At 36.5% G+C, this 13580-nt stretch overlaps 1 protein-coding gene across 1 annotated transcript; it reads right to left on the minus strand.

Moving 5' to 3' along the window:
* Positions 1-4123: 4123 nt before the first annotated feature.
* Positions 4124-5469, minus strand: LOC143958081 (olfactory receptor 5H18-like). Its single transcript, XM_077467533.1, has one exon. The coding sequence runs from the start codon at positions 5272-5274 to the stop codon at positions 4333-4335; it is 942 nt and encodes a 313-aa protein (XP_077323659.1). The 5' UTR covers positions 5275-5469; the 3' UTR covers positions 4124-4332.
* Between the last annotated feature and the right edge of the window lie 8111 nt (positions 5470-13580).

A 13580-nucleotide genomic window follows, 5' to 3' on the forward strand; every position in this document is an offset into this window, starting at 1 on the left:
TCTGCAGTTTTCCATAGCCTAGTGATATTTAGTTTAGCTGCTAGCAGCAAATGTGTTATGATAGTTCTTGTGTTAGGGGAGAATTTATCCAGTCCCACATGGAGCAGTGCTAATGCCGGGGTAGGGGAAGAGGGTTGGCCAGAAATAGTAGAGATTAATGTAAATATTTGTCTCCAGAACGAGGTAAGGGATCTGCAGTACCATATTCTAATCAATTCTATTTGAAGTTGAATTCATTCTATACAAAATTTGAATTTTGAAAAAATGATTATATATAAATAAAATAAAATATTATATGTATAACCATTTTACAGAATTCAAATTTTGTATAGAATGAAATTGAATTAGAATAGAAATGATTAGAATAGATTTGTTTTTTATTCAATTTGAAAAAAAAATTTGACCAAATTCAAAAAAATTTGACCAAATTCAAAAAAATGTGATCAAATTCGAAAAATTTGAAAAAATCAACCATATTCGAATTTTTTTTACCGCATTCGAAAAAGTTAACTATATATAACCATTTTCTGAAATTCAAATTTTGGATAGAATGAAATTGAATTCAAACAGAAAATAATAGAAAAGAATAGCATAGAAAAACAATAGAACAGAATAGAATAAAGTATAATATATATTATATTTTTTTCTATTCTTTTCTATTGTTTTTCTATGCTACTCTTTTCTATTATTTTCTATTCTATTCTAATCTTTTCTATTTGAATTCGATTTCATTCTATACAAAATTCAAATTTCGGAAAATGGTTATTTGAGATATATATATATATATATATATATATATATATATATATATATATATATATATATATATATATATATAAAATATAAGTAACCATCTTCAAAAATTTAAATTTTGTATAGAATGATTTCGCATTTGAATAGAAAAGATTAAACTAGAATAGAAATAATAAAAAAGAATAGAATAGAAAAACAATAGAACAGAAATATAAAAAAATTTAATTTCTTCATAAATTTGAGCCAATATGTATTCTGCTTAACGGTCTTTGGTAAAAAAAAAACAACAATAAGTGTATATTGATTGGTTTGCGCAAAATTTATCGCATCTACAAACTATGAGATATTTTTGACTTTTTTATTGTTTTTACTAGTGATGACAGTGATCAGCGATTTTTAGTGGGACTGTGAAATTGCGGCGGACAAATCTGACACCAAGTGACACTTTTCGGGGGGAATGCTGTGACTGGAGGAAAACAGAGATCCGTGTTTCTGCTTAGCAGGAACACAAGATCTCCATTTGTCCTCCCTCACATAATGATGGTCTGCCTTGTTTACATAAGTAGAACCGCTGTTCTGCCTTTTCCTCTAAACGATTGTGGGGTCCAATCACAGTGGGGGTGGGTTGGTGGCTCCATGTGTACCCCAGACCTCATGCACGAAATCATGTACCAGAATGACATTTTGTGCAGCCGGCCTGCCTTGCCGCAGTATATACAGTATATATGTGGTGGGTAGTCCGGAAGTGGTTTAAAAAATGTTTTAGGATATCCCGGGAAACTCTTCTTGCCTCATTTAATAATCTTTCCAGTTGCCCGTATCTCCTTGCCTCATTTAACCAGTTCCCGACCAGCGCACGCCGATGTACGTCGGCAGAATGGCACGGGCAGGCATATTGGTGTACAGGTATGTCCAATCTTCAATGCCGCCCTGCCATCGTGAGCGCGCTGCCAGTGGCGAGCTCGCGTACCAGTTGGGACCCCCGTGAGTCCGGTCGTGGGTCCCGCGGACTCGATCGCCGCGGGCATACCCGCGATCGTCTCACGGGACGGCTGAATGGAGGAAATGCCGTGTAAACAGCATTTCTCCATTCTGCCTAGCAACTAGTGACGCTGATCTCTGCTCCATGTGATTGGAGCAGAGATCAGTGTTCACTAAATGAAAGCTCAACCCCCCACAGTTAGTAACACACCCCTAGGAACACTTAACCCCTACACTGCCAGCCACTGGTTAACTCCTTCACTGCCAGTGTCATTTACACAGGAATCACTGCATTTATATAGCAGTGATTACTGTATAAATGACAATGGTCCCAAAAATGTGTCAAAAATGTCCGATGTGTCCGCCATAATGTCACAGTCACAATAAAAATCGCTGATCGCCGCCATTACTAGTAAAAGAATAAATAATAAAAAATTATTAATAAAAATGCCATAAAACTATCCCTATTTTGTAAACGCTATAACTTTTGCGCAAACCAATCAATGATCGCTTATTGCGATTTTTTTTACCAAAAATATATAGAAGAATACGTATCGGCCTAAACTGAGGGAAAAATATGTTTTTTTTAATATATTTTTGGGGGATATTTATTATAACAAAAAGTAAAAAATAATGCGTTTTTTTCAAAATTGTCGCTCTATTTTTGTTTATAGCGCAAAAAATAAAAACCGCAGAGGTGATCAAATACCACCAAAAGAAAGCTCTATTTGTGGGAAAAAAAGGACGTCAATTTTGTTTGGGAGCCACGCCGCACGACCGCGCGATTGTCAGTTAAAGCGACGCAGTGGTGAATCGCAAAAAGTGGTCTGGTCTTTGACCAGCAAAATGGCCCGGTCTGTAAGTGGTTAATAACCTTTGCAGATACCCAGATCTCCTTGCCTCATTTATGAACCATCACAGATCAATCTCTACATTTTAGTATTTACACTCTACATTTCACTTACCTAGTCAGATGTTATTCTGATACTTTCTAATACAGCATGCTGCTCGGTTCTTCAAGCTGATCCAATCAAGAGCTTCTTACTCCATATGACTTTTTGAAAATTTCTTTCATCTCTGTATACTTACCCTCTCTGTTTACATTCACCTAAGGTCGGTTAATGGTAGGAGCAGTGCAAATGTGACCTTCCCAATCTGGATAGAAAGGACTGGGAAGACTTGAAATTCCTCCAGGAATGAATTGATCCTGGTTAAATTCTCACATAGGATCTCTCCCCAAAGGTCTCCTGGCTGTTCTCATTGCCAGGTAGGTAGCCCCTGGAACATATTTGCACATGTTTTGGACTTGCACCAAATTGCATCACTTTTGGACAGCAGTATATGGTACTATAAATACTCACTTGCAACTGACCTACTGATATCTCATGTGTTGGCCCATCTGAGTATACACAAGGATGAGCAGAGACCTCATCACATTAAATTGCTCATTTCATAGTTAATGTATTATGATAAGAAAGAAATAATTTCTTGATGGGTCTCGCCCTTACCCCCCAAAGTGTCTTCTAGGGAACTTTCTGTTAATGATGCCTTGCCTATGTAGAAGTTGACCTACATCAATAGAAATTGAAAAAAAAAAAAACAAGAAAAGAAAATTTAAAAGATTTATCTGCCTTGGATGGGTCAGTAATGTGCCTACACGTGACTCTCCTGGCAAATTGGAATCTCCTTGTCTCCTTCTTCCCCCTTCCTACCCTGCCCCCTTCTTTCTTCCCCCTTCTTCTTGTCCCTTATTCCAACCTCCCTTATCTGCTGATTTATCTGAAATGAACCATCCAGATTGGCTTACTTACTGATTGGGGTGCATCACAAATGCTGTTTATTTTATACTTATAGCCATACCTTTAATATGTTTTGGTTGTTTATGTTACTTATGACACATGTAATAACAAATAAATCCTTATGTGTGAATAAAATAAAAAAAGACCAAAAAAAAAAAAAAGGAAAAGATGCTAAATTTTAATGGATTTTGGGATGCATTCCGCAGAAAACGAATGAATGAATTTTACACAAACCTTTTCTAATATAATGGTCTTCTTTGGCATTTAAAAAGTCCTATTTATTTAGTAAAAATGGTTTTCTTTTTTTTTTCTACTGTAGGAGATGCTGTATAGAATGATCACCCATCCAACCCATTATCAACCATAAAGATCCAACGTATACCAAAACCTACATCGGGGGTCCTGTACTTGGGAGAAAAAATTAAAAATAATTTGGTGAAAATATTTGAACAAGTATTATACATTGCTCATAAATCAAACGAAAACTGCATTTTTTTCTCTATTTGTCAGTTTTTAAAGAATCAGATCTGAGTATTTATAAATAATTTGTTTTAATGAATGCCATTATAGATGCATGAAAATGGTAGACATTTTAGTTACAGAGTTATTTTGAGGATAATCAAAGTGTATTGAAACGGTTACATTTGGTCTGTGGGATACAATGACCTCTGGTCATGCAATTGTAAGTACAAGTATGAGTCCCTGACATCTTTACATTTTATAAAGTACATTACTAAGATTTTTAAACAACTGAAAATGTCTCAGGAATAAAAAAGTGTCAACGTTTCCAATAATACTTTCATAATGATGCCTGGATCAACTTTAAGCGATAATAAGACCTCATAAGTGCCTCCATAAGGTCCTTGTTCCTCAGGCTGTAGATCAGAGGATTCAGCAATGGGTTAATGAGGGAAGTTATGACTGAAAACAGTTTGTTTAAATTGACCATATTGCTGGAGGAGGGAACAAAATAAATAAAAAGTAAGGAGCCATAAAATATGGAGACCACGGTGAGGTGTGATGTGCAGGTGGAGAAGGCTTTCCTCTTTCCTGTCTTGCTACGGACTCTAAGGATTGTACTAAAAATAAAGACATAGGGAAGAAATGTCATAAGAAAGACTCCCAATAAAAGACTACCACTTAAAAAGAATACAACCATTATGTTTATGAAGGGGTCAGTACATGTAATTTGATATAAGTGTGGAAGGTCACAAAAGAAGTTATGGATGAAAGATGTTCTGCAGAAGGACAACCTGAGCAAAAGTAAAGTATGAATCAAAGGGAGAGGACATCCTCCAACCCAGATCAGAGAGGCCATATGAGTACAGACCCTCCAAGACATAATTAGTTTGTAATGTAGGGGGTGGCAGACGGCAATGTAGCGGTCGTAGGACATAGCTGAGAGCAATAAAATTTCTGAGCAAGCAAAGGAAGAGTAGAAGAAGACTTGGGCTATACAGGCAGGAATGGATATTGAGCGTCTTTTTGTGACCAAATCAAAGAGCATCCTTGGTGCCGTCACTGATGAACAGGACATGTCCAGAAATGCCAAGTTGGCAAGAAACAAATACATTGGGTTGTGCAGATGGTAGTCAGTGAGGACCAAGAAAAAAATAAGAAGGTTTGTGATCAGAGTCATCAGATAGATCAGAAGGAAGAGCACAAAAAGTCCATTCATGGTCAGTGGATCGTCTGATAGACCCACAAGTGTGAAAAAGGAAATCTCTGTCACATTTTTCATATTATTCTTTTTTTTTTTCCTGTTTAAATTTATGGATAGATCTGAGGTTTAAAATGAAAACCTGTACGGTGTACCTACACATTACACCCAGGTTTACATGTGGGCATTTTTACCAGTGAATGATTTATTCTTATATAAAATGTTGGCATTCCCCTCAGGACAGTCTGCTGTGCTGTAAGAACACAAAGCTGAAAGTCTCATAAAAGGTCTCCTAAGATGTCATTTATAACACCTTGGGAGCCCCTTTTCTATAATTGAGAACAGTCTTTAAAGTTTGAATTTAGAATCCACTGAAAGTGTTTTTACCTTTTTGTCACCTATTTTATTTATTGGTTAGTGGACAGAGTGATATAAACTATAAAAGGAGCACTAGAAGTTTGGAGGTAAGGCACCAAATATTGAAAGAAAAATAAGAAAAAATGTTCTAAACAAATATACAAATTTATTTCATATACATTACACAAAATATACAAATTAGTCGAACATTTAATACAATTCCCTATGGTCTATAATTGACATCTATTGCCTAAACGCAGGTGACATTCTCTTTAAGGCCGGGTTCACACCGCTGCGATGCGGGAACGCCGCGAATCCGCGGCGTTTTCCCGCATCGCATTACTCCCGCCGGCAGTTCACACTGCCCTATGCGGACGGCTGGGAGTGTCAATGATATGTTAATGACCCTTCAGGTCTGGTATGGATATTAAGGGAAACCCCAAGTCAAATTTAAAAAAAATTGCCCCCTAAAAATCCATACCAGACCCTTTATCTGAGCACGCAACCTGGCAGGCCGCAGGAAAAGAGGGGGGGACGAGAGAGCACCCCACCCTCCCGCCTGAACCGTACCAGGCCACATGCCCTCAACATTGGGAGGATGCTTTGGGGGTCTGTGACCCCTCAAAGCACCATGTACCCATGTTGATGAGGACAAGGGCCTCATCCCCAAAAACCCTGGCCGGTGGTTGTGGGGGTCTGCGGGCGGGGGGCTTATCAGAATCTGGAAGCCCCCTTTAACAAGGGGACCCCCAGATCCCGCCCCCCTGTTTGAAATGGTAAGGGGGTACAAAAGTACCCCTACGATTTCACAAAGAAAGTGTAAAAAATAGTTAAATAAGACAAACACACTTTTGAAAAATTCCTTTATTAAAAATAAAAAAATAAAAAAAAAGATTCCAGCGGTGGTAATCCACTCTTGCTATCCAGCGATACATGATCATCTCTCCGAGGTCCAGCGATGGCTGATCTGATACAGCGACGGGTGATTTTCAGTCCAGCGCAGTCCATCCATGCATTCGTCTTCTGTCTCCACTGCAGAGACACTGCGGAGATCCCAGCGCTGACGTTTCTTATATTAGGAAGGCGGGGCCACCCGTCACCTGGCCCCACCCCCTCTGACACTGGTGAGGGAAGCCAGGGGTTCCCTATGACGTATGGGTGACCCCGCCCTCTCTGATGTAACGGAAACCTGCATTACATCAGAGGGGGGTGGGGTCACCCATACGTCATTGGGAAACCCCTGGCTTCCCTCACCAGCGTCAGAGGGGGCGGGTCAGGTGACGGGTGGCCCTGCCCTCCTAATATAAGAAACGTCAGTGCTGGGATCCTCGCAGTGTCTCCTCAGTGGAGACAGAAGACGGATGCATGGATGGACTGCGCTGGACTGAAAATCGCCTGTTGCTGGATCAGATCAGCCATCGCTGGACCCCGGAGAGATGATCATCCATCGCTGGATAGCAAGAGTGGATTACCACCACTGGAATCTTTTTTTTAATTTTTTTTATTTTTAATAAAGGAATTTTTCAAAAGTGTGTTTGTCTTATTTAACTATTTTTTACACTTTCTTTGTGAAATGGTAGGGGTACTTTTGTACCCCCTTACCATTTCAAACAGGGGGGGGCGGGATCTCGGGGTCCCCTTGTTAAAAGGGGCTTCCAGATTCTGATAAGTCCCCCGCCCGCAGACCCCCACAACCACCGGCCAGGGTTGTGGGGATGAGGCCCTTGTCCCCATCAACATGGGACATGGTGCTTTGAGGGGTCACAGACCCCCAAAGCATCCTCCCAATGTTGAGGGCATGTGGCCTGGTATGGTTCGGGGGGGCACTCTCTCGTCCTCCCCTCTTTTCCTCTGGCCTGCCAGGTTGCGTGCTTGGATAAAGGGTCTGGTATGGATATTTAGGGGGGCCCCATGTCAATTTTTTTTTTAATTTGACGTGGGGTTCCTCTTAATATCCATACCAGACCTGAAGGGCCTGGTAATTGAATTTAGGGGAACTCCACGCTTTTTTTTTTTATCAATGAATGAATTGTCCCGTAATACAGAGAACACTCATTGAGTGTTCTCTGTATTACGGGAGCCGACAATTCAAAGTGATTTTAAAATACCTTTTTCTCCTTGCAAAATGACACTTTGTGCAGGGACAGTTCTAAGCACGGGAAACATGCGCCCCTTAACAGGCATACTACAGACACCCCCCAGGTATGAAATTTAAAGGAATATTACACTTTTATTGTTTCACGTTAATCATTATTAAAATCACTGCTCCTGAAAAAACTGCAGTTTTTAAAACTTTTTTTTGCATTGATCCATGTCCCCTGGGGCAGGACCCAGGTCCCCAAACACTTTTTTAGGACAGTAACTTGCATATTAGCTTTTAAAATTAGCACTTTAGATTTTGAACGTTCGAGTCCCATAGACTTTAATAGGGTTCTAAAGTTCACACGAAGTTTAGGTCTGTTCGCAGGTTCTGGTGCGAACCGAACAGGGGGGTGTTCGGCTCATCCTTAATTGTGATCAACTGCTTCATTGTGAACACCTCTTGACGACATATTGTGTATAGCTATGATGTTTTATCTGTAAACGATTAATTGTTTTTTGGCATCAATAAAATCTTTTGTAATTTTTATATATTCATTTGTTATATTATTTTTATTGTACCGTGATAGTCCAACTGCCCCCCATTTTCATGGTAGCCTGTTGGGGATCAGGCTCCCAATTTCTATATTATTGATTTTGGATGATGGTACAAGCCCCTACCCATTCTCGTTTTTGTATTATTTTATAAGAGGCCACATTTATTTTCAATACTCAAGTACCCTCATCCCTAAATTCAGTAGATTTCAAACACACAATATTGATAAGTTTGATAACTTTGATAACTTAAACAGATCAGACATATTAAAAATCAAACGTCCGATGTATCCGCCATAATGTCGCAGTCCTGATAAAAATTGCAGATCACCGCCATTACTAGTAAAAAAATAAAAATAAAAATGCTATAAATCTATCCTCAATTTTAAAGCCATTATAACTTTTGTGCAAACCAATCAATATACTTATTGCGATTATTTTTACCATACATATGTAGAAGAATATCTATCGTCCTAAACTGAGAACAAATTAGCTTTTTTTTTAAAAAATGGGGATATTTATTATAGCAAAAAGTACAAAATATTGTGTTTTTTTTCTAAATTGTCCCTCTTTTTTTGTTTATAGTGCACAAAATAAAAAACGTAGAGACAATCAAATACCAACAAAAGAAAGCTCTATTTGTGGTAAAAAAAAAAGGACGCCAATCTTGTTTGGGTGCAGCGTCACACGACCGCGCAGTTGTCAGTTAAAGCGACGCAGTGCCGAATCGCAAAAAATGGCCTGGTCATTCCAGCAGCCAAATCTTCCGGGGCTGAAGTGGTTAAACAAGTTACTGAAACCTCTAGTCAAGTGAAAATGACCTAAAAATTAATAGTGTTAAATTTCAATTTTTTTTTTATTTTCTGCAACAAATCCAAATTAATTTTAAATGATAAAAAGACCTTTTAAGTGCGTCCATTAAATATTTGTTCCTCAAACTGTAGATCAAAGGGTTAAACAATGGGTACTGATAGCGAATACGACAGTTTGTTTGAATTTAACTTTTTGCTATAAGTGGGAACCAAATAAGAAAAAAAAAAAATTAAAGGGCCAAAAACTGATGAAGACCATCAGTTACCATAATGTGTGATGTGAAGATGGCGAATTGAGTGTATTGCCAGAGGTATAATTTGTATTGCAGATGGTACCCATTCCACTTCCAAAAGTATTCTTCGCTAACAATCGTCTGATCTTCACAAACTTTGTGAAGATGTCAGGGCTGGGCTCTCAGCAGCTCTCTTCTCTGTGCTCAGGTTGCTCAGCTGTCGGATAATTGTGAGCACTCATGGTTCCCACAGTGGCTCACCTGGTAATCATTACCTGCTCATCAGTCCCACCTACAGACAGTCCCTTCAGGATATTTAAACTGCCTTGTTCATTCCTTTCCTGCCTTCGCCATGGTCAACACATCTGGAGATTCTCTTCTATGTTCCTGTTAAAGACTTTGCCCAGCTGACATCCCTTCTGGTTCCTGATCCTGTTCTTCTGCCCCCGACTACGCTGATCTCTGGTTTCCTGATTACTGGCTTGTTTGACTATCCGCATTGGCTTCTGATCCTGGCTTATGTTGACTGATGCCCTGCACACATGAGCAGAATTTCCAACAGAAAAAGTCAGATGGGAGCTTTTCATCGTATATTCCGACCCTGTGTATGCCCCATAAGACTTCTTATGTAGAAAATTCTGATGGACCTAGAAAGAGAACATGTTCTATATTTTTCCGATGGAACCAATTCCTATCGGGAAAACCGCTCGTCTGTGTGCTGTTTCGACAGACCAAAAATGACGCACGCTCTGAAGCAACTACGAGACAGAAGCTATTGGTTTACTGGCTATTGAATTTCCTTTTTCTAGTCCCGTCCTATGTGTTGTACGTCATTGCGTTCTTGATGGTCGGAATTTGGTGTGATCATGTGTACGCAAGACAGCTTGAGCGGAATTCCTTCAGAGTTTATTTTAATAGGAAAACCGGTCGTGTGTACGGGGCATACGTTTACTGATCTGTACCATTTTTACCATTGCATTAAAAGGTGTGATTTTTACTGCATTTTCTCTCAGTCTGATTCATGGTTCCTGACAGTCTGGCGAAAATCGTAGCCCAGATTAACCTAATCCTATTCTTACAAGGAAAAAGGTGGGCTAGGTCTCCCTAATTTGAGGAATTACTACAGAGCAATAGCATTAACTAGAGTCCTTAATTGGAGACATCACGCTACTCAAAAAGTTTGGGTGTAATTGGAGAAAACCTTGGCTGGCCCGTAATTTGGCTTATGCCCCTTGGGTTCCCCAGCCTTACTAAGGTTTCTCTGATTCAACCTCCTTTCTTACCATCCACACAATGAAGCTTTTGGATTCTATTAATTGTTAGGTGGCTTCTGCTGGTCCCCCCTGGGTCAATCCTTGTCTTTTTTTAGGTCTTGGTTGATGGATGAAGATACTAAGTTGCCTTAAGTTTTTGCAAGACATTCTAGATGCAAATGGTAGATTTCATTTGTGTGAAAAACCAATGATAAAAATGTCATATGAGTACATTGTTACATGACCGCGCAGCTGCCATTCAAGGCAGGAAAAGCTGAAAATTGGCCTGGGCAGGAAGGGGTTGAAAGTACTCGGTAGGCAAGTGGTTAAGCTTGCTTTTTGGGAAGCTTAATGTGGCTTAACCTACAAATAAAGAACTTAGTTGTTAACCAATTCACCGCAAACTTTACACAATAGAAGACTCTGTCTATGCCAACATATTCTAACATTTGTTTTACAAAAAAAGAAAAAACCAAAAAGAAATATCTGCGCTTGTGGTTAATCAACAACAGCTGCTGAACACTTCCTCTGATACCAGGGCACATAAATAAACATAAAAAAAGTACAAAAAAAAGCTTAGATGTTAACCGATTTACTCCAAATTTTACACAATGTAAGACTCTATCAATTCCAACATATTCTCACAAATTCAGGTCAATTTCTAAAACATACCAAAAGTTATTCACATTTAACCTTTTACAATCCTAAAACATGTAACATGAGCTTAATGTTACATTAAGCCAAATGTTTTAGGTAGACATGTGCAGAACGGAAACATTTGTTTATATTTGGATGGATTTGATTTGTTTTGGAATTTGGTTAGTTTAGTTTATTTCATTTAATTGTGTTTCGTAAATTGATGTTATAACAATTTCCAAATTTTTGGAACGGCCTGAACCATATTTGACCATGAATTCAACACCACATGCCCTCAACATGGGTGGGTGCTTTGGGGCAGTGGGTAGACATGTGCATTTTTTTTCGTTTCGGATGAATTGTTCATTATTCGGAAATTCAGATGCATCCGAATCACCGAATTAAGATAGTAAAGAATTTAAACTAATCTGAAATAATGATTCGAAATGATAAAAAAGCGGACGAAATTTGAATCGTATAGAATTTGAAAACAAATTCAAATCAAATTTTGAAAACTATTCAAGAACAAATTTAAATCGAATTAGAAAAAAATAGAAATTCTAAAAAAGAATACTATAAAATAGAATATAAAAAAATAAAGCAATAGAATAAAAATAAGAGAATAGTAAGGAATAGATTAGAAATTAATAGAATGTAATAACATAAAATACAACATGACCGTCTTCTAAAATTCACATTTTGAATAGTTTAAATTCGATTTCAAGAATAGATTGGAAAAGAGTGCAAAACAATGGAAACAAGAACAAATTTAAATTGAATTAGAAAAAAATAGAAATTCTAAAAAAGAATACTATAAAATAGAATATAAAAAAAAGCAATAGAATAAAAATAAGAGAATAGTAAGGAATAGAATAGAATTTAATAGAATGTAATAACATAAAATACAACATGACCGTCTTCTAAAATGAAAATTTTGAATAGTATAAATTCGAATTCAAGAATAGATTGGAAAAGAGTGCAAAACAATGGAAACTAATAGAAAAAAAACAATAGAATAGAATAAAAAATAATATATATTTTTTTCTATCGTGTTCAATTGTTTTTCAATTCTATTCTGTTATATTATTTTTCTATTCTATTCTAATCAATTCTTAGCTACAGAGGGTGCTTCTGCAGTTTTCCATAGCCTAGTGATATTTAGTTTAGCTGCTAGCAGCAAATGTGTTATGATAGTTCCCTTGTTAGGGGGGAATTTTTCCAGTCCCACATGGAGCAGTGCTAATGCCGGGGTAGGGGAAGAGGGTTGGCCATAAATAATAGAGATTAATGTAAATATTTGTCTCCAGAGTGAGGTGAGGGATCTGCAGTACCATATTCTAATCAATTCTATTTGAATTTGAATTCATTCTATACAAAATTCGAATTTTTCGAAAGATGATTATATATATAAATATTGTATGTATAACCATTTTACGGAATTCAAATTTTGTAGAGAATGAAATTGAATTAGAATAAAAAAGATTAGAATAGATTTGTTTCCTATTCAGTTTAAAAAAAAAATTGACAGAATTAAAAAAAAATTTGATCAAATTCGAAAAATGTGAAAAAAATCTACGACATTCGAAAAAATTCTACCGCATTCAAAAAAGTTAACTATATATAACCATTTTCTGAAATGCAAATTTCGGATAGAATGAAATTGAATTCAAATAGAAAATATGGGAATATAATAGAAAATAATAGAAAATAATAGCATAGAAAAACAATAGAACAGAATAGAATAAAGTATAATATATATTATATTTTTTTCTATTCTTTTGTATTGTTTTTCTATGCTATTATTTTCTATTATTTTCTATTCTATTCTAATATTTTCTATTCAAATTCAATATCATTCTATACGAAATTCAAATTTCGGAAAATGGTTATTTGATATATATATATATATATATATATATATAATATAAGTAACCATCTTCTGAAATTAAAATTTTGTATAGAATGATTTTGAATTTGAATAGAAAAGGTTCAACTAGAATAGAAATAATAGAGAATAGAGAAGAATAGTATAGAAAAACAATAGACTATTATTTTCTATTTTTTATTCTATTCTATTTTATTCTATTCTAATCTTTTCTATTCAAATTCATTCTATATGAAATTCAAATTTTGGAAGCCATCTTAGAATAAATTCAAATTTGAATAGAAAAGATTAGAATAGGATAGAAAATAATAGAAATAGAAAAACAATAAAAATTAATATAATAAAATATAATATATTATATGCTTTCTATTCTGTTCTGTTGCATTTCTGTGATATACTTCCCTATTATTTTCTGTTCAAATTCAAATTCCTTCAATACGAAATTCGAATTTTGGAAGATGGCTTCCGAAATTCGAATATCGTATAGAATGCATTAGAATAGAATAGAATGAAATAATTTTTGGAAGATGGATATATATATATATATAACATTATTTTCTGTTGTATTGGTTTTCTA

Source organism: Lithobates pipiens, unplaced genomic scaffold (genome assembly GCF_037356315.1).
Source record: "Lithobates pipiens isolate NorthernLeopardFrog02 unplaced genomic scaffold, aLitPip1_a1.2 Scaffold_56, whole genome shotgun sequence".
Taxonomy (NCBI): Eukaryota; Metazoa; Chordata; class Amphibia; order Anura; family Ranidae; genus Lithobates; species Lithobates pipiens.